Genomic DNA, 22,259 nt, shown 5'->3' with positions numbered 1-22,259 from the left:
GCAGGCTGCAAGGCAGTATGCAAGGTGGCCAGTGATACAAGGTGGCTATATTCTTCAGCACACTTTTGTGGCAGCAGTTACTTTATTTTAAAATCAGATCATAAGCAAGGACTTGATCACTTCTTAGACTATGAACTACAAAAAAGTGAAGTCAGATGAGATCTGGAGCTTTTCTGACACCTTGCTAGTTTCCTTTTGTCCTATGCCAAAGTGTGGTTCATTGAAAGGGGGAGGTTGTCTGAAATGCTGCCTTCTATGTGCCGCATGGCTGCGAAACGCAGGGGTCCTGAGACACTTCGTATGCCCAGCATCTCCTGAGGCAGGCGAGCTGAAACCATCCTCGGGGCAAAGGCAGCCCGGCTAGCGCCGAGGCTCCTGCCCCCCCAGCAGCAAGGCTGCACACGGGAGCTCCAAGCGCACCGCTGACCTTGGCAGGCCCCGCAGCGCGGGGGCCCCGGGTGCTGGCGCGGGCAGAGGAGGGCTCGGCGCCTGCCCCTGCGCAGCGGCAGCGCGGCTCTGCCCCGCGGCTCGGCGCGGCCAGGCCGCGGCCCCGCCGCTCTCTGCCGCCGCTCGCGCGGCTCCTCCGCGGTGCTCGGGCCGCCCCGGCCTAGCGCGGGCGCGAGGGGCGGCGGCGCGGGGCGGGCGCGGCGGCGGCGCGGGGCGCGGGGGGTGCGGGGGCGGGGGGGTGTGCAGCTCTCGCTAGCGCTGCTTGTGGTCACAGGCAGGCAAGCTCACATCCCATCTGGATCACGCTCACTCTCTCCCTTCTGCTTTTCTACCATAGAGTTGCACTGGAAACAGAAGATAGAGGGAGTGTAGGAGCTCGCCATCTCCAAGCGATCTACATTGGGAAAAACATGGAGTCCGCTCCGGCAGCCCCCGATCCAGCAGCCAGTGAGCCGGGCAGCAGCGTCTCCGAGGCGGCCGCCGGCGCCAGGGACACCCCGGTGAACCTGGAGCCTGCCCGGAAAAGCGATGCGCCGGCCCCCGTCCGCAGGCAGAGCTACTCCAGCAGCAGCAGCAGAGGTAGGGAGACTTGGCGAAGGGGGAGGGGGCCGGGGGAGTGGGTTCGGGGGGTGGGTGGGAATAGGAAGAGGGGGGTAAGAGAGAAGGGGGAAATGCAGCGATTTAATCCCCTAGTGTATTCCTTTGCTTTTTAAAGCCGTGCGCACAAACAAGCCACGCTCCTACCCCCTGCAAAACCTTGCAAACTTTTATACCTTCTTTTAATTGCTGCAGGAGGAGGGACAAATGCAATGAAAATATTGAGCGGTGTTTGGTGGTTCCCAGTATCTCTCGTTTATTGCCTGTGGTGTCCGGATGGGTACTGTGCCCCTGAAATTACATAATTTCATAAATATATAAAGCAACAGCAAGAGTATTGAGATTCAAGGGAACAAACTTTTAAAGCTGCAGTGTCCTTCTTCTCCTCCCTTTCCCCCCTTTCGTCTGTCTCGTTTTGACAGTTTCTCAACTGGTGTGCGGTGGCTTGTTGTGAGTGGGGGAGCTGTGATTAAACAGGAGATTTGCGGTTTGTGGATGACTTACTCGCTCTTTTGCATGCTATTCTTCCTTACTTAATTTAAGTGCATTAAAAAAAAATCATTTCGTCGCGGAGCTGATGATCTTGTAGCTGCTGTTGTTTCTTGAAGGCGCCCAACTTTGCGAAGGGTCTCTCTGTTCTCCTGGATTCCCCTTCGCTCCCGCCCCCCGGAATTAAACATCGCAGACCGAGTTTCCTCGCGCGGGTCAGCCCTGAGCGCCGCAGGGCAAGTTAAGCGGAGCGAGAGCGGGCTGCGGCGCGCAGCGGCGGCCGCGCCGAGCTGCGCGCCGCGGCCGCGGGGCAGGCGCGGCAGGGCCGGCGGGCGCTGCGAGCCGCGCGGGCGGGAGGAAGCTGCCGCTTTAATTAGTTGTAAATAATGTATGAAGCGTTGCTCCTGCAAGAGGGGGAGCGCGCCGGGAGGCTTCGCTCGGCAAAACCACTTGGCGATGGGTAAAAAATAATTAAATAAAGCTATACGAGAACACACGGAGCTGTTTAAAGAAGTGACAGGCAGAGAAAAGTCCGTGCCAGGTGGGAGCAGCAGCCTCTCGGCGGCCGCCGCCGGGGCTGCCGCGGCGATGCCTGGCCGCCGCCGGGGCGGGAGAACGTCTCTCCTCGGACGGACGGACGGACGGATTTTTGGTTGTAGGTCGGAATATGGCTGATCATGTGTTGGCTTGTGTTTTACAGTATTTTTCCCCTTTTGGCCATCCCCCCCCCCCCTTCCCAGGCAGCTTCCCACTCAGGGAATCCGCGTACAGTAAAAGCCATCGAGATGACACACGCCGAAACATCTAATTAGAGGCGATTTGGGAAGAGGGAGCGCGCAGTTAGGCGGGTGCCGAGGCGGGGAGCAGCGGGCTCGGCCGGAGGAGGCCGGGTGGTCACGGGCTTGTGTGCGGAGAGCTTTTGGCTGCACAGAGAATATATTTAGAGCTAGGGAGAGTGGATTTGGAATGCAAGCCGGTTATGTAACAAGGTTAATCAGAAACACTGGAGAAATTTCCTTAATTTGCTGGGGAGTTTTCTGGCCGCTTTCGCAGCGGCCGTAGCTGGCCGGCGTTACCCGAGGCGCCCCGGTGCCGCGGCCGGTGCCCGGCGGGGCCGGGGGAGCCGGCGGAGCAGGCAGCCGCACCGGCCGCCTCCGGGGCAACTTCGGATCCGATCAATTATGTAACGCTCGGCTGTCGTTGCGGTGTGAATCCCCAAAACGGGGCGGGGGGGAGGGGGCAGCCCAAGCAGAGCTGGTGGTTGGGGTGTGTTCTGCGTGATCCCCAATTGTTTAGGCTTTGGTACTGCTGACCTGCTGACCCATATGTCCCTCCTCCCCCGGCGCTAGATCCGGGGGGGTGAGCACTCGCACACGCACTCGCACTCGCACACGCACTCGCACACGCACACTCCCGGAGACTCGCCCTCCCTGCGCGCAAACGAGCACCGGGTTACGTAACAGTCTGAATGAAAAAGCGAAGGTCAGTGATGGAGGCATCCGTGTGCAACACAACAGCGAACGCTCTCGGACATGGTGTGTCTGCAGTCTTTAAAGTGAAATAGAGCTCATTAATAGAGCAATAACTTGCGTATGGCTTTTTGAGGGACTGGGAAGAGAGAGAGGAGAAAGAAAGGGAGAGTGGCAGTGATTTGAAAAAGGGAAATGTTTGGGTTTTTCAGATGATGTAATGGAGTTGGCAGAAAATACAAGCCTACTCCTAGAGCGCAAACAGTAAGAGAATTGGAGCTGGCGTTCTGTGCTAATGTTGCATAAATTAGAGTATTGGAAATAAATTGATCTACACACTAGATGATTATGCCTTTCTAATATTTAAAATCTGAAGATACATAACTGTGCAGGAAATACATCGCAATATTAATATTTTAACCTCCTTGAAAGTGGGACTTTGATGGAGATCTTACGTGCAACTGAACCCCTGTAACTTGTAGCTTTTTTTTTCTTGGGTTATTGAAATTGAATTTGAGTTCTTGCTTTTTCAAATGATACTGGATTTCTTATGGCAGCAGCATGACCTTAATGTGTGACTAGTACGAATATGAATACAGGTGAATTTATTTTTAGAACAGCTACCTTGTAAGCTCATATGTTCAAGTATGTATTGAGCTCAAGAATGGAGCTCTTGGGGTTTTGATTCTGCAACATGTTCTAACCTGGCATATCTGGATTCTTGTGCCATCTGTATGGAGGAGTCATATAGATATATAGATACTTAGATATACGTATCCATACAGACACATATCTGTAAAAAATCCTTATTGCTTGACTCAGTAAACTTCTTAAAACACCTGAAGTGTTACTAGCTTTGTATCTTTTACTTTCATAGCTACAACTGCTGTAAAACTGCTTTGGTAGATATTTCAGAATTTATAACAAGCAGTTTAACTAGGAGGTGAAAAAAACAAAATTGGAAAAAAGGGCTGCCGATGAAGGAAAAGTGTGGGGAAAGTTTGCCATGGATTAAATTCTTAAATGAAGCTTTTGTTGGTCTAACAGTAGCATTTCAAAATACCATATTCCTTGATACACATATATGTTTGGATGCTGAAGTTATGCTATTTGTGTCACTGTGTATAATTACACTTAGTTTAAAACACAACTTAGGAGTTACCAAAAGCACTTTTCAAACTGAGAATTGTTACCTGATCTTTTTAGTATAGGGGAGCGTGCACGTATGCCTGCATGGTTTGGAAAATTATCTGCAGTCTTGTATGGAAACTGATCATTAGAAAAATGATACTACACACAGGAAAAGCAGGAAACAGGTAGAAAAGCCTGCTTTTTCCAAATAAGGATATTATTACTGCCAACACTGATTGTTAAGGTTTCCCCAAGAGCTATCAATATCTGGCAGGTTAAATCTCAATCCCTGCAAGTTCCATAACAAGACTTGTGCTTCAGTGACTGCTTCTGGCCCCAGACTGAGACCTCTAAGTGCCGTTCATTTCCCTTTGCAGGTTTTGACATCCATGGAGTTTTCTACGTGCTACAGTGTAAGACTGCACGTTTTACTACTCTCCCTTAAAAATAATCAAAATTGAATAAACTAGCTTTTAATAGAGAACTGTTGTCTCATGAAAAATGAAATATATAAAAGCTTTTTCATCTGATAAAAAATACTCTCTGCTTGGGAGAACTGAACCCTTGGTCTCAGTGGCATATCAGTCAAGAGAGAATGTCTCACCAAAAATATTTTAAAGGCAGCATTCACATTGTTGGAGGATGCTGTGTTTAAATATTTCTATAATGTCTGGCATTTAATAATAGAAAGCTGCAGCTGTTTAGGTACTCATTTTCTTGCTATTGAACTGACAGTATTTGCTGTTTTCCAGAACCATTTTGGGGAATTTAGTATCTTGTCATTCAACCTAATCCTTTTTCTACTGATAGACTTTGGGGTGGAGGTTCCTTTTTGTGTCTTGTTTTAATTTGTGTGATACCCCATAAGTAGGAATGCGACATCATTGGTAGTGACATCAGTAGATTTGTTCTTTTATTTTAATCCTCTATTGCTAGATTTTTTCTGTTCCTGGATTTAGTCTATTTGTTAAAGCATAGTTGTGCTACAAAATTTCGGTGTGTTGTTCTCAGTCTCTGAATTTTGCAAATTTGCATATTTTCTGTAGATTTTTTTGGATTTCCTTTGTTATCATCGAGGGCTATTCTGCACGCACCACTGATTTAGTCCTATTTTGGTAAATGATATGTGCTATGAATCCTTTAAGGGGCAACACGCTTTAAAATGCTTGTAGCTTCGGAGCAATAATAGCAGCACTGTGTTGTTCTCTTAGGAACAGTGCAGTTCTCTTATTCCAATAAACCGTAACCTAGTCTCTTACTTTATTTGCTTGAGAAACATCTCAGGAGCTCATAAACCAGTATGTAAATACTGTTATCGTTCAACCAAATGCTGTAATTTTACTAAATAAAGAACATGTTTTGTAATGGAGATGAACAGGCTGTGTGACAATTTCAGTTTTGGGTATTGAACTGCTTTTAAATGGAAAGGGCAATTTCAGCTTTGGGAGGTTGTCTGATTTTTCTAGTATTTGTTTTCTAAGCTACGGAGATGTGCACTGGGGAAAATCTAGAGGGACTCAATTGATCTCAGTGGAGATCAATTAATCTGAGAGCTATCCCAGGGAAAAAAAAAAGTAGCTGTAAATTACTATCTAAATTAACCTTAAAATTAATTCTTCAACAGCTGATCCATTCTTTCCTGAAATATTTTTGAAAAGAGAGCTTTCAGTGTCATACATTTGTAGGTAGCAGGCCTAAAAATTTGGAGTATACCTCAGTGTAAGACTCGATGCTCTATAGGTTAAGGATTGTTTACAGTCTATGTGTTTTCTTGCTTCTGAATAAGAAAAGCAAAAGGAGGCAGCAGTGGCTGGTCACACAGGAGGATAAGGAAGGACACTGGACCCAGATAGTTTACAGGAAGCTGTCAGAATGAAATAATATACTTAGTGTAGGGCCCTCCACTTCTGTGTTGCAAAGCAGTTGTGTCACCTCCACAGCTGTCTGTCTATCCAGACCCTTCAGTATATAGGCATCAGAGCCATCAAGGACTTCCTGTGGATTCAGCTCTTTCACTCCGTGTTCTGTTCTTTGGGAAAGGATGTTGGGAGGGAGTCAATGACACTGCTTCTTCTCTAGTAGGACTGTTTTTTTTTTTTTTTTTTTTTTTTTTTTTTTTGTTGGCCGTGGTACATGTGGACTCCAGCTTCCTGGAAAGGTTCTGTAGTTTGCTGAATTTCTGTAGTTTTGGTTGAAGTGAAAGTTCATAGAGGTAAGATTTGAGAAACTTGCAGACATGTGGAAGTACTGCTACCACACATCATATGCAGATTTCTGCCATCTTGTTTTCTCTTCCGCTCATTCTTTTTTCTAGTATCATATGTTTCAGCAGTTGTAGGTTTGATATTAACTTCTGGAAATGTATTTTACAGAGTTGTTATTTTTAAATTAAAAAAAAATCCACAACTGTCAGAAAATGCATGCTTCTTCATCTGCACAGATTCTTACAGATAAATAGAGGAAGTCCCTCCAGAGCACTGATTCCAAATCTCTTACAGTTCCTAGATCCATGTTACATATTTCATGTCATTAGCTGATCAAACTTCATCTCAAAACTTGTGAGCTCTCTTTGGCCCCACTGTTCTGGCAGAAAGCTTTTTTACAACTTTACTGTTCTGATGATTAGAAAGCTCCATCTCACTTCTATGTAAATGCATTCATCATCCGTTCGTTCGCTTCTTTAAATGTTAGCTATAAAATCTCCTCGGACAGAAAATGAAGAACAGGCTGGTACTGTATTTTGTGATAGCTGAACTAACATACTGAGCTCTGTTCTCTGACTCATGGTTTAGCACCTCAACATATCTGTCGTAGATACTATGTGCTGATAAATATGCAAGAATAGCTTGTCTGTATCTCAGGAAGAGTTAATTGTATAATCTCTTCAATGTGAAAATTGCAAATTATTTTTCATACTCTTATCTGAAGTCTCATCTAGGCATGTTTCATTCTCAGCAACAACTGAAGTTTTCAGAGACTAAAGGTATTAGGGTGTGTACTATTATGAAGAAATTGTGGGGCTTATTTTACAGTGGTTTAATCCTGTGGTTTAGCCTCATTGCACCATTCAATTGGAAGGATCCCCAGGTGTTTTAAGCACTATCAGGAACCATTTTGCTTATTACTGAAATCCAGCCACTTCTAGTGTGGAATCTGACAGCTGTTTAATGGTGCTCAGCCATGCTAAACAGATCAGAACAGAAAGTGAAGAATACCATACCTGATTGAAACACTCAGAGGGATTTTAGGTACATATAATATAATTATCTGAATTGGAATTGGGTCAACAGCTCTATTCCAGAAGAAAATTACTGTAGAATTTTTTTTCTGTGGCTGTGTATGGTCAAGAAATTGATTTGAAATATCTTCCCCCAAAAGATACCCTCAGCAGTGAGATAATCACAGGGCCTACCATTTAGCCCGTTATTGTCACCAGTTCTGGTAATATCCATGTTTTCTTCAGGTATTTCTGCGTATATTAATTGTTTGGTCCCATGCTGGCATGTGAATTCATACAAAGCTGAGGGAAGAACTGGGTCTTGCTTTGTAAAACAGATTGCTGTACGATTGCTTCTTAAAAATAGTGTTGCACTGCCTTAGGTAAAGCACACCTTTATTAATGGAGGTTCAAAACTATCTTAGAGGTTGAGAGACAGAGAACAACATGCAGAGAACTGCTGACATTAAGCCAATAGACAATTTTGAGTGGGGAGGCACCCTCTTTTCTTTTGAAGGTCATTGGGTAGTATGGGGAAGATCTATGGTTCCTTCAATTTTACTTCCCGTATAGTCTAGCAAAACAAACTATAAGCAGAAGATCGGTGAGGAATGGTGAGGATGTAAAGGAACAGAGTTAAAATTCACGATCAACTGAGTACATAAATGTTCCAGTAATCATGACCAACTGCCGAGTCTTTCATCGTAATTTAATCTAATAATTTCCATGCACTTCTAAAGGAACACACTATGAAGCTGGCAACTTCTGAGAAATTGCTTGTGCAGTTACAAACAGCATTTGAGCTGGCATTAGAGCAGCATGATTGATAGTGAGATGGAGAACAAAGTTAGTGGCTGAAGCAGAGCTGAGAGAAATTGCTAGCAGAATGTGAGAAAGCAGAGCTGGATTATGATAACCTCCCTTGTAGAATCAAATTAAACCTTTTTAAAGGTTTTATTGATTTTAGTTTGTAGTTGTACTATGCATTTACTTTATATGGGTACATGAGATTAATGAGGCAGGTATAGTGATCAAGGAGTGAAAAACTTTGTTGCTGCTGTTCTTTCTAAATGTTTCGTTTTGTGCCGACAGTGGGATATTTACAGCGTTAATTGACAATATGTTTGTGCACTTTAGTTTAGTTGAAAGTCTTAATGTAGAGCAGCGACGGAAATGAAGTGGGATACCAGACTCCTAAAAGGGTTTTGAACAGAGCCCCCACACACCTTTTTTTATTACTCGGGTGAGAATTCTTTGATAGCATGCTTGTCAAAAGAGACAGTTTGTGTGAAGAATGGTGAAGATAGGGCCGAGAAGGATACAGCTAGCTTTGAAAATATGGCTGCAAGAATACAAAATGAAAAATCAAAAACCAGAGATAGACCATTTGGTATGAGAGCCATCATGTATGCATCCAAAAGCGTTGCCAACTCCTTGCATATGAGAGAGGAATTTTTCTCCATAGTTACGTAGAAGTATATGCCATACATTTCGGAAGTACACAGACAGGCAGAACTGTAGGCACTGTGGGGAAGACTTAAATTATGTATTAGCAGAGCTTGGCTTGACTGTTTTGGCACTGATGCAAGGTCTGTGAGATATAGTCAAGGATAAAACCAAGGCCAAGGCTTGTGAAATACAGATTATAGGTTTTATTTTCTCCCTGTAATGGAAATGTGAGAATATTTTTAAGTAATATTTCCCCTCATAGATTGACTCCAAAGGTAGAGGTGGGAAAAATGCCTTTTTATGAACTTATGAACTGATAAATGACTTTGCCAAATTCTATGACAAATGTAAATCGGAGATAGAGAGCTATGCTGCCTTGCCAAGTACTACTGTAAGTAAGGGTAGAAAGGTAAAGCTTTAACTATTCCTTTGAAAGAAGTCTCAAAATTTGATAAGACAAGCTAAATTACAGCTTTTGGTAATACTTTACTTGAAGTCAAAAACTATCAGTGTAAAATATCTCCTAAATCCTGTGTATATTAAAAAATAAAATAAAATAAAACCATTCTCAAAGGAAATTGGGGCATATCAAAAACCTCTTCTCTCTCTGCATCAAACTTTATTTGTGTGATCTTCAGGAGAAGTTTGTTAGTCAGTTAGTCATTTGTATTGCGATTACAGAAGTTGTGAAGGATCCTTTTCCGCCTCAGTTATTATCAAGAACTCTTTAAAACATCTAATGCAATATACTTTGAATTATTAGCATATGATGTTGAATCATAGCATTTCTGACACAATACACATAAAAGTAAGTCTGTTAGCAAAAACTGAGGAGCAGCTCTTTCCAGGGCTGGTGCTTGGAAGAATAGTGTATGTAAAGAAACATAGTGATACTGCAGTTTCAATCTCCAAGCATTTTTCACTGTGTCAGTGACCAGTCATAAGATACTCCATCTTTATACTATGAGAGTGTTTCAGAAACAACAAGTAAGTCATTTTTAAAGATTTTATTATGTTTCAACTCTCTTGATATTTGTAGTGGTATACTATTTTCTGTTAAAGTCAGGTGTACTTATAAAAACTGCATTAATCCTATTTCCATGAACATGGATCTGCAAAAGATCAGATTAAGGTCAGTCATACATTAGCAACATGAAAGTTACTCGTGGCTATTCGAAGTGTTCTGCACTTCTGGTAGTAGACTTGATCCTGGGACAGTTTCTATAATTATATATTGTGTATATATAATTATATATACACAATTGTGTGTATATAACTATATAATTATTTATTATGTGCTTAATTTTAAGTATCAGGAATACTTCTGTTGATGTCAGTGTCACTATTTACATGCCTAGAACTAGGTATGTGTGTACTAAGGATCAAGGTAAGACTGCTAGTAATCAAAAATTGCGCTGCAAAATTATTTGAGAAAAATACGGAGCTTTAATACCAATTAATGTGACTTTGGAAAAGAAATGAATTGCCTTTTGCTTTCCAGGATCATAACTCATCATAAATGATCAGAGGGCTGGAGCATCTACCCTACAAGGAACGGCTGCGAGAGCTCGGCCTGTTCAGCCCGGGGAAGAGAAGACTGAGGGGGGATCTGATCAATGTGTACAAGTACCTGAAGGGAGGGTGTCAGGGGGACGGGGACAAACTCTTCTCAGTTGCCCCATGTGACAGGACAAGAGGCCATGGGCAGAAACTGAAGCACAGGAAGTTCCGCCTGAAGGTGAGGGGGAATTTCTTCGCTGTGAGAGTGATGGAGCACTGGAACCAGTTGCCCAGAGAGGTTGTGGAGTCTCCTTTTCTGGAGATCTTCAAGGCCTGCCTGGATGCAACCCTGTCTAACATGCTCTAGGTGACTCTGCTGAGCAGGGAGGTTGGACTAGATGATCTCCAGAGCTTCCTTCCAACCTTACTGATTCTGTGATTCTAGCTGTGGATCAATTGCTGGAGGAGAATGCATGTCCTCTGTTATGAACAGTTGTCAGGAGATGAGTGAGATTTTTCTTGTGAGGCAGGGTACAGAACCTGGTTGCACTTACTGATCATTGTATTTGGAATATGTTTGCTAAGATTACTAAAAAATTTTGTCTATTTCTTTTGTAATTGGTGAAACTCTTTTTGTTCTTCCTATAACAAACAAATAGTTGTTTCTGCTTTCTCAAGGAGAGAAGAAAAGGGAGGAACAGAAGAATGAATTACAGGAACTAAGCTGAGGTTCAGCTGCAGAGAATCTAGAACCTGACTATTGAGGCAACCTGCGTTACTGTTACCTGTATCTCTGGACCTCAGCTAGTTGTCCGCTTGTTTCCTCTAGTTAGGCTCCATTCAGCAGAGTTTGCCCGTGATGATGGAATTCTCTCCCCTTTTTGTTCAACGTGTAGTGCACACTTTCAGTTTTTTTTAAAGATGCCTGGCACCTGTTTATGAGCAGTTGCAGTTGTTCTTGTTGTTGACTTTAACACCCTATTGAGAACCATACCTGTGTCAATGGCTTCCCAGAGATATTGTAGTGTGAATAGTAGTGTAATGTCCAAGGGTATATGAGAGAACAAGGCTAGATCAAGCTGTTTAAAAGGGGGAGGGAAGGAAGAAAAAAAGAAAATCCTTCCAAAATTCTAGGTAGTCAGAAACTTTCTGTAGCGTTCTTGCTTGCTTCTCTTACAAATGGGACAAGCAGTTCTGTCAAACCAAAATATTTGGTTTCTGTTCTCCAAAGAACAGCCTATTGTAAGATGTTCACCTCAAAGGTGATGGGGACAGAGAGACTCTGGATGAAGCCAGGGTCAGCAGTCGGCAGCCAGGGTGATTGGTAGTCACCACCTTCCATATAGCAGGCTGAATTTTGCCCTGGCAGTGGGCTTTTCTGTTCCAGCCGTGGGCCCAGACAGCTGAAAGAGGTTTCACAGTTCACCTTCCTGTTGTTTTCTGCCCAGTTTAGAGACTGTAGAAATGGCTTGTCACAACTCCTTGGAATTTCTTAGGCATAGTGTTTCTCATCTTTTCCACAGCAGAGGTTCAAATCAGTGTATCTTTAGGGATTTGGGAGTAAATGAACCCCAGTGATTAGGTGGGGGCTTGTGCCAATATATTGAAAATACTTTGTTGTGTTGCTTTTCTCTACCGTGCTCTGCACATGGCAGAATGCACATTGGAAGCAAACTCAGCTCTGAAAAGACAGCAGCAGAAATGTAATAACCAACCCAGAAAGGAAGTAAATGAAGCCAAAGGGGAGCAAGGTAATTTTGGGTAATGAATGGTAAGAGAAAGACAAGCTGCTTAAGTAAGAAGTGTAAGGAAAGAGCACGAAGGAAAGAGGACTGATTTGGAGAATGATCTGAAAAAAACTTCGAAAAGGGCTGGATTAGTAAGGAAGCTACAGCACCTTTTGATGAGAGTGGGAGAGGATTTTATTGCCTTATTGCCTCTGGAGAATTCGTATTTTAATATTCTGTGATCTTGCCTTTACTGTGCAGTGTGACAAAATGTATTTCAGTGCATGATGGGGTCTCAAAGAGTTGCCTCTCACAGGTTTCCTGCAGCACCCCATTGTTTTCAATGAGCTCTGACTAAATGCTTTCACCATGGATGTTGTGCTAATATGTTATATGAATTATTTGTCTTATCTCAGTGCTGTGAAATTAGAAACCCTTTCCTACAGTGTGTTAAGGAGATTAAAATGAAAGCCTGTTTTTATGGTCCAGAAACACTGCATATATAAAGAAAATATTTTGTTGTGATCTACCAGTGGGGTACTGTAAAGAAGCTTTATAAAGCAAATGCATTTTGTAAACTAAATGGTGGGATAAGTTCCAAGCTTCCCTTGAAAAGATTTATATTGTTTTCCCTGGTGTCTTAAATCAAGGAGAATAGTTTGGGAATGGTAGATTCACCTCAGATGTTGTTGTTGTCATCTCTGAAATTAACTTCCTTTGCAGCTGTGCAGTTCCCTCTTCTAAACCTTTTCACTAGGTTTACCTTCTGGTAGAAAGTCTTGGGACTGGTTTCAGCTGTTCTGAATGCAGGAAGAATCATATTAGAGGCTACTATCACCTATTTTTTGTTTGTTTGTTTGTAGGAAAGAAATTGTTTTAAAAATCAGTCAAATGGTGACTTTGCAGAGGTTCATATTCATGTTACTCCCATCGCTTGAATTCCTGTCTTGTCTATCAGTCTGTTCCTAACCCTCCCCCACCTGGTGGGTAGAATATAGTGTAGATACAGAGTGTTTTATTTCTAGTGACTTACTTCAATCTTATTGTCATAGTATTCCAAGACACTTTATATGGTAACTACTCTTCTACCTGTGTGGTATTTTTCTCATTACTGGTCTAAAGCTGTAATGAAATTTCCACAATACGTGTATTTAAGGTAAAAAGCATACCTTACTACATTTGAGCAATATCTTAATTAAGAGACCATGTATTATTGTAATATTATGTATTTGAGAGGGAAAGAGTAATGGTAATAGGTCAGAGACAGCATTGTATTTTTTTCTGGGTTCCGTTCTCATATCTGTAACTTTCTTACTCCTTTCTCTTATTTCGCTACATGGAAATAATAAACAAGGTTGTGTATTGCTGCATCAGTAACATTGTCCCGTGGGGCTTCTTTACATCCTGGTCAGAGTTAAGAAGTCATGGAAATAGCGTTGGACTACATTGTATGCAGGTTTCAGCTGAAACATACTGAGCTTCAAATCACAGGCACTGAGAAAGGCAGGAGATATGTGACAGTTGACCCTTCATTTCTCTATCCATGGAGTAAGTTAGCAGCACCAGGCCAATGAAGTGCAATAGAATGTGCTTTAATATTTGATGACTTTTTAGACATTTACTTCCTGCGGCATATAAGAAGAGATAGGCAGAAGTCTGGCATTTTTCCATCTGTCAGTGTTAGAGAAGGAGGAGGAGGTAGCAGCTGTGCCTAATCTGTTTTCCTTCTTGTACTCCATCATCTGCTCTAGGTATCCTTTCGTGAGACTAGCTCTATACAACCAAGGGTCCCTGGGATAGCTGTGTATTTTGTTGGGTCAGGAAATGAAAAATTCATAGTCCATCACTGATGCTGCAATCAAAACTACTGGTGTGGATGCAGCTATGCCAGCAAAAGGGGACTTCTATCTTGTTTATCTTATGCTCAGGAGGACAGTGTAGCTATGCCAGCATTAAATATCTTTTTCTTAAAAATTGTCCTTTGTCAAGCTATCCATGCTGGAGGTGGAGTGAGGTTTGGGGAGGAGGTAATTCTCTTGTCATAGCTGTATCAGCAGAGGCTCCGCTATATAGGGCTTAACTGTCTTTAGGGTAATACAGGAATCTCTCTCTGGTCAGCCCTTATCAAGTGGCAGTTATATCATGGCTGGTCTGTGGAGTTATGTTGTTTATGTAAAAGACTTCTGATTCTCCTGCAGAGTGTACACTACGGTTTTGGGGTGTGCTAAGAAAATACTTTCCAGCATATTGTGTAACTAATGGTAATTAAAACCTTGAAAGAAATGGATGAATAACTAGTTTTTTGGCCAAAAAAGTAGAAGGTTAGTATTCCTTCTTTTGGTATAAATTCTTACCTGCTATTATTATGAGCATTTTCGAACATCTCTTGACAAGACGATTGCAGACAAATTAATTTTGTTTCAAGTGTTCTGATTATTGCAACCACATTTAAGTGTTGGTGCAAGCAGTTGAAGTTTTGGTGTGATAGTGACATTTCTATGTGGTATTTCTCCAGAAAAATAAACATTTCTGCATCACTGGTTTCCAGTATAATATTTTTTTTCTGTAAACATTTAGCTTTTGATTTGCATTCTTTTTCAATTTTTTCCAGCTTGTTTTATTTTAAGCATGGAGGCCTGTAACTGCAGCATGCTACTGAGGAAAAAAATGGGCACAAAACATGCACATGTAGGGTATACTTAGGGTGGCTTAAAATTAATTTGTTGTAAATTTTAGTACTTTTAAGTAACATAATTTGAAACATATTTTAGATTTAAAACAAGTGATAAGGCTTTTCTGCACAACTTCCACCAGCATTTATATGGGCCAAGGAGTCTACTTTCTTGTTCTTCGATGTTAAAATTTTAGCTGTAATTTGTCTGCTAATGTGCAGTTAATAGTAATGTGGCAATCATTTGGTTCTGAAGAACCAGATAGACTTTTAGAATTGTGGAGAGATTTAAAATACTATGGAAAAACACATTATTCAAGGAACTGTCATAATAAGTAGCCTCTTAACATTTTTCTTAAGGATAAACAATTTGGAGAAAAACATATTCCTTTCAGTGATACAGGTGTGGTTATAAATTTGTTTTGTGTTGGTGCTGAAATTTGTTCATAATATTCCACATGATAAGGTGCCCATTCCTTAGAATTTGTTTAAAACATCAAATGGTGAACCTGTGGAAGGATGCAGTGCTGGCATAGTGATGTGCTTTCTTGAATATCATATTCATTTGTTTGGATACGAGTGCCCACAAAGTTAATTTGTTCAAGAGGGACAGGGGTTTGAAAAATTCATAGTGTAGATTTTTACATTGCAAGAAGCAGTGCGTTGAGTTCTTAGTGTCAGGTAAAAGCTCTTACTGTGGCGGCTGTTTTATCAAAGGGAAAAAATTTTGCAGGAGAACATGAGCCAACACAAACTCATTCCTTGGTAGCAGTGTTTCATGTGGTTTAGCTTACCCCATCAAATCTGTACTTACAAAGAAATTGTAAGGGATGGTGTAGCTTTAAAACTGTTCCATTTCTCTCTAACTACTTTTTACTTTGGGCACAGGGAAAGACATCTTTTTTCCTTCCCCCAAGTTCAGCCATGGCGTGAGGTAACTGCAGTCACTCTGTGTACGATAGCTAGGAGCTGGTACAGGGAGAGTGAGCAGCTCGTGGCTCAGCAGTGGCAGAGGTGGAAGGGCCTTGGGAGGGCTCTGGGTGAACACCACCAACCATCACTGAAGAGTCTGCACTTCAGATGCAAGAGCTCACTTAGCCTGTGTTGGGATCTACCATCAAGGACGGTGCAATGTGCGCTGGAGTTTCAGCTCCAGGTGTGAAGAGCTGGATGACAAAATACTATATAACTGTTACGGATAAGGATAAAAGGCAAGTTTTATCCAAAGGCAGTTTCAAAAACTGTAGATATCTAAAATACTGTTAGTGAACATTTCAGTTTTTTATTTACAGTATCCTGCTAATACATGTTAATATTAGTAAGGAAGGCTGCTAATTAAGGTCTGAAACTGTACTGAAGTGAGCTTTCCAGCCCATTGGTTACACTCACAGAAACAAACTAATATATGTTTTTTGCTTCATGTGCTCAGTGACCATTGGAGAAATCTGTTTGATAGACTTCAGAGTAAAGGAATGTGCCAATAACCAGTTAAAGTGTTCTGACAAAAGATGTAATCAATAAAAATGGAGAAACTGGCTAACATAGAGATATGGCAAATATGTTGTTATTAATACGTTTTGAATAGCATAATCTGGATGTAAAAATGTGTCTGCATTTAGTGAGAAAACAAAAATTCTGACAAAATATCTTTTGAATTTGTATTTTCTTAGCTCCTCAATATAGATATGTTGTCCTTTGAAGCACATCTAAAAGACATTTACTGCTTCCCAAGAGACTGAAGAAGCTTCTGCTGGTCTTTTTATTTTCAACTTGCTAATGCTAAGTCTTATCAGATATAACGCGTTAAATCTGCAATGAAATAGCATTGATTTCTTTCATTACTTTTTGGATGATGGAAGGAAGCCGAAGTCATTTTAACCTTCGTATTTATCCACCCAGGTAGGCATGGAAGTCTAACACAAGAATTATTTCTAAAAATATTCTAAAAATGTTTGAGCTGGTAGCTTGTTCAACCTTAAACTTCTGAGCTAAGACGGTTCCTATAGAGCTTTCCTTCCAACATGAAGACAATAGGTGCTCCTGGATATTAAAATTTAAGTGAAATATTTCTATTCCTAGATCAAAGTTGCGTCTTATGAAAGAATGAAGATCTTAATTGTGACACTGTATTTGCTTTTAGTGAGCACTTGCAAAATTCACCTCCCCTTATGGGTTTGTATGATTTTGGAAACATTGACTCCTTTGCTTATAAGCTTTTTATAATTAGGATCAGTATCATTTTCTAAGTTCAAGATCAAGTGCAGTTTAGGAAGATGGAGGTACCAAATTAGAATTATGGTGTAATTAACCAGACAGTAAAACACGCTGAATGTGAAGGTTTCATTGAAAGAACAAACGAAGACATTTTATAAAGCAATTCTAAAACAGCAAAGGAAGATTTTAGGTAACAACAAATACAGGGGATGTGGTGTCCCATTAGCAGAGATCATCAGGTTCATTTTATTTAATTGACAAAATTATAACAAATGATGGACTGCTGGGATCAACATGTTGTAATGACCAATTAATGGAAACGAGGAGATGATTTTGTTTCGGAAAATTGATGTGGTGAACAACCAGAGCAGATGCAGGTATGCTCATAAATTGCTAAATTGATGTACTGCAGTACTGCTTCTGAAAGATAAACAGCTGGGAAAGAGTTTGAGGAAGTGTTGATTTTGGTCTTAGCAAAATAAGTACTGATAATCACACTAATAAAAACTATTCCAGTAGGTTATTATTTTACTGGCTTATATGTTTTGTACGTTGAAAGTACAATGGAATTGAAGTCTCCTTCCACTGAGGATTAATACACAGTGTGTTTTCTGTTGGAGCAATTTTGTTTTACTGTTTTACTTTTTCTCCTCTGTGCTGCTTGTGTTCCAGCATTCCCAGTCTCTTGTCCGTAGGTATTTCTCACTTACTTATTCCTTATATAGCTTAATCCTCATTTATGGCAGAGAGTGTTTTTCAGCGTGAGTAAACTTCCTGATAGCTTAACAAAATTTAGCTTTGCTCAGTGCTGTCCTAACAATTTTCCTTCTGGCTAGACAAAATTAAGCTCCAATCTTGTTGAAGACATTTTTGTGCACAGATCTGACATGTAACTTCAGCTGATTGCTGAAAACAAGCTATGATTATGGGTTGGCAGTATTCACTACCAATTCTGAATATTAAAGAGGCAGGATCTGGTATTCACTGGTAAAAGAGCCCCTGCTCCAGCTAGTACTGTAATAAAGGGAGCTGCTAGCCCAGCCATGCTTTAAGAGGTATGGAGGTTGTTATTTTTGCTGTGTGGCTGATTAGTGATGCACTTTTTTTTTTTTTTTTTTTCCCCTCCAAGACTCAACATGAGGGTGAGCAATGTTTTTCATGAAAGAATGTGAAACCTAATGGAGTGAGTTAGTTTAGATGAGAGCAGGCTTTCAACTACTGCATAGGTAGTCTGTGTTGTATGGCCTAGGCTCAATGGAAGTGGCAGTAAGCATAGAAAGGTTTAAATGGCTCTCTGAACATTGCTACATAACCTTTCACTTTTTACTCAATTTATCTGGCATTTGTAAAAAAATAAAAGTAGTGCCAGATTTTATTTGTTTGCTTTTGACTCTTTGATGTTGATTTTGTGATCGGTATTGTGGTATTAAATAGTCACGCAACACAAATAACTTAAACAAGCGGAATCAAATTCATGGGCTCCTGAAAAAAGCAAAAAGAACAATTTTCTTCATATTAGCTGCTCAAAGAATAACTTCATTGCTATTGCCATTGATGTGCTACGCAATCAAAAACTGTAGTAATGTAAGGTACTTAAATTTTTGAGGGGGGTATATCCTGACTATTACCTATTCACTTGTTTTAAATAATACAAGTAATTGCAGTGATTAAAAAAAAAAAAAATGTAGACTCTGTTTCTAATCCAGACTTGCTACTGCATTAAGTCCTGAGGAACTTGAGCACTTTATGGCAGGTAATGCTGTCCATGTCTAACCTAAGTTTGCTCACAAAGTCTACCTCTTCAGCTATTCTGGTCCTCAGTTTTTCTGTAGTGGTCATGAAGCTCCAGACATTTTCCTTGCTAAGCAGCAAGTTAGGTCTACATTATCTATTTTCATCAGGTTTCTCTTTCTTAGTTGTCTGAAAAGCATTAGAAGGGAAGGGGCAGGTCTCCAAGGTTGATAAGCCTTACTGTGTTTCACTTTCCACAGTGATAGCTACTATAGGGTGTTCTAGTACTACTTGCCTTCAGGTATGCAATATTGATACGTCTTACTCATCCAAATTACAGAATATGAGGTAGTCATCTCACGTAGGATTCATCTAACAACATGTAGATGTATACATAGTAGATATGTAAGTTTGTTGTTCTTCAAAATGTCCCTTATTGCCTAAAATGAAGAAGTGAACATTTTCAGGGGATAGTAATGGGGGATAAATCTCCTGAAGGGAGATGTCCAAATTAAGTCAGAAGTCAGGGGAGTCACCCTGAGTATGTCCTTTAAACTGTAAAAGTTCTAGGCAATAAGTTCAGTGTTTTAAATACAGCAGATTAGGTATCTACACTGTAGGTGTTTAAAGTTAAAGATGAGAAGGGAATTCATCTTATCAGCGTGGTAGGCAAATAAGACTTAAAGGTGGGTGAGCTTATTTGGGATGTGCTTGTCCACATTTCACAAATTTTAGGAGAAAGTTAAATTGAGATCAAATGATCTTTTTCTGTTTTTCCCCTTTCTGCTAGAATTTAAAATATTAATTATTGTGAGGTCAAGTATTAGATCTTTGTGTATTTAAATGTCATAATTTTCAAACTGCTGAGCATGGCTGTCAACCCAGTGAAGCTGAACATGATTTACTGTTAGTGATGCAGTCCTGTATACTTGTTAATGCAGGAAGAGTCCTTCCTTTCCTATGACTGTTGCATTCCTTACAGACTTAATGCAGCAATTGGTAAAGTCACTCTCATAATTCAGTATGAGCAAAAAAGTATAATCATCAAATCTGTATGTTGAAAATAGTGATTCACTAGAGTTAGAATCTGGTTCAGATCTAATGCAGTTATTGTTATAAACTGAGACTTCAGATTCCTTTAATTCAAGCGCTGTGTTCTTCATCTTCAAATAATTTATGTCTGCCACTGATTGTGAAATACTTCAGACTGAATGAAGTGGAAAGACACTTCCAGTTCTATGTATGCAGTATCATTTAAATTTTTATGGGTGACTCTAGGGCTTAAAATGTGCTTTCATGTGCACTTACGAAGCTGCTGTTGGAATCTGCATGTGTATATCTGAGAATAGAATTTGGCCTTTTATACATCTGTACTGTAATAAAAAATAACAGGAATCCTCATTAAGTGTTTAAATAATCCTATATTTTAACAGCTGAAAATCTTTATTTAATTACAGTATTTGGAAATTTTGATTTAATTACACAGAAACCCCAAACATCTTTGATTTAGCTTCTCATTTGTGATTCTCCAAAGAATCAATGATTTTAGTGCAGAAACATTCATGGATCAATAGACTTTGAAGATTAGTAGGTCATGACCAGGTACAAAATGCATGTTGTAAAACCGAGGCTGTTATATTTACTTGAATCCTTCTTCAAAAAATGAAAGAAGGGGTAGCTTTGAACAACAGACCTCTTTGAATGGATTAATTCTTTGTATATTTCAAAGAGTTGAGAATATACTGAAAAAACTACAATTGTGGAATTAATTTTCAGTGACTTGAGAATTCAGCTAGCTGACACACAATTTTTCTTAGATAAGCGTGGATAGTAAGGATGAAAGAAAGAAGAGTGAACGCCTGAAGATGAGAGCTGTATATTCAGTTACAAGTTTTTGCATTTCTTGCCTTCCCACTTTCTCTCTAGCAAATGCAGACACAGAAATAGTTGCCATATTACTTTGCTTTTTCAAGCATACTTTCCTGATTACAAGGTTGTGTTTTCTTTTTAAAACTGGAGACTAACCTAACTACTCTTACAATCTCAAATGAAGAGGAATAGGGCTAATTTGTCTCTATCTTGCTGAGCTGAATTAATCTTTAACTGTCCAGCACTGAGCTACAGCCCCTTAAATGATCTTTCCAGACTTCTTAGAGAGGCTTAGAAGTTAACTAGGTCCAAGTAGCTTTTGAGGGTCTCTTCAGTAGTTGTCTTCTGGTCTTATGTTGTTTCACCTGCTTATACATGAAAGTGATGAGGTTTGCAAAGGGTTGAAGGTATGAAGTTTGAAGTTTCTAGGCAGAATAGTTAACAGTACAAACACAGACAGAATTCCAAATTGCATTTGTTTCTTGTCAATAAAACAATCATAGAATCTTAGAATCCATTCCTACTCCTTTCCTTTCCCCTTACCCTCACAGTTGTCATCTTCATATGAAGAATTCTTATTTCTTCTGAAGAATTCCAGTTTTACCCATGCTTCCCCTCCCACCACTGTTTTTTAATCCATATATCTGTTTTGGTCATGTTTTACAGAAGGACAGAAATTTCAAAGATAATAACATTCCTCAAATTTGGTAAGAACAAGCATACAAAGAAGCTTGATTATATACAAATGAAGGGGAGTACCTATTACTAGACACTAGAGAAACCATATAGAGGAGTGAATTTAAAAATGATTCCTCTGCAGAAAAAAGCAAGTGGAGTTTGTAATTACTAATAAGGTACAGATCCCTGTGAAACCAGGCTTTGCTGGTTTGATGCTCATGAAACCTGTTTTAAATAGTGCCAGGCTCCTTGCTATGCATCAGGCTGCGTTCATGATGGAGTCTCAATTACTTTAGTTGGTAAATCTAGTTCTTCCTCCACTGGCTTAGTGCTGTAAAGTAGATCTAATTCTTTCACTTTCACTACTGCAGCTAGAAAGTCTATGGATCTGCAGCAGCCACCTGAGTCCTGTATATCCACTCCAATTAGTAAATTACCTGACCAGGCCTGACCCACAGTACTGTAAGGAGCTGAAAGAAAAGCTTCCCTAAGGCAATATTATCTGCCTTCTCCTCTTCTGGGATATTGCTTCTTTTATTTTTATACTATGATATAACATGGAAACCTGTATTTGGATCAGGATATCTATTTAAATTGATATTTTTGAGGCTGGCTGTATGGATTTAGTCTGCCATGAAAATGTTTTTGTTTTATTGCTTTGTTATCAAAGACATTTTGTGGGCTTTCCCTACTGCCTATCTTTAGGGAAAAGAGATTTGTCTCTGTAGTTGCAAGATCTGCGTTGAAATTTCAGGGCCATTGACAGTTTAATTCAGGAATCATTTAATTAGGGATCCGGAGAACTGCATTCAGTGTATCCTTAAGTGTTGACTGTCCTGAGAGATGCTCTGGCAGATGGTTAGTTCAAAGTGAGTTTACCTTGGGCTCAGTTTCTTTAGACTGACAGCTTTTTTTACTCAATTAAATGAGACAACTGTCAAAAGAACAGACTCTGAGTTGATGCAAATAACTATGCGGCACAGAAAAAGCTTAAATGTGTTCCTTGAGTCAGCTGAAACTGTCAGGTGCTTTCAGTAACTAGTTCAGCCAGCCAGAAAGGCACACTGGCA

General features: G+C 40.4%; 1 protein-coding gene across 1 annotated transcript in view; it reads left to right on the top strand.

Moving 5' to 3' along the window:
• The first annotated feature begins 841 nt into the window (after positions 1–841).
• RORA (RAR related orphan receptor A) overlaps positions 842–22,259 on the top strand; it is a 384,497-nt gene continuing 363,079 nt past the window's right edge. Inside the window, exon 1 of the mRNA XM_062583485.1 lies at positions 842–1,026. Within this exon, the coding sequence (XP_062439469.1) occupies positions 858–1,026 (169 nt within the window). The 5' untranslated portion in view covers positions 842–857. The remainder of the gene's footprint in view (positions 1,027–22,259) is intronic.

The sequence above is a fragment of the Rhea pennata genome, chromosome 10 (assembly GCF_028389875.1).
Source record: "Rhea pennata isolate bPtePen1 chromosome 10, bPtePen1.pri, whole genome shotgun sequence".
NCBI lineage: Eukaryota > Metazoa > Chordata > Aves > Rheiformes > Rheidae > Rhea > Rhea pennata.
This window is presented reverse-complemented; position numbering and strand designations above follow the sequence as displayed.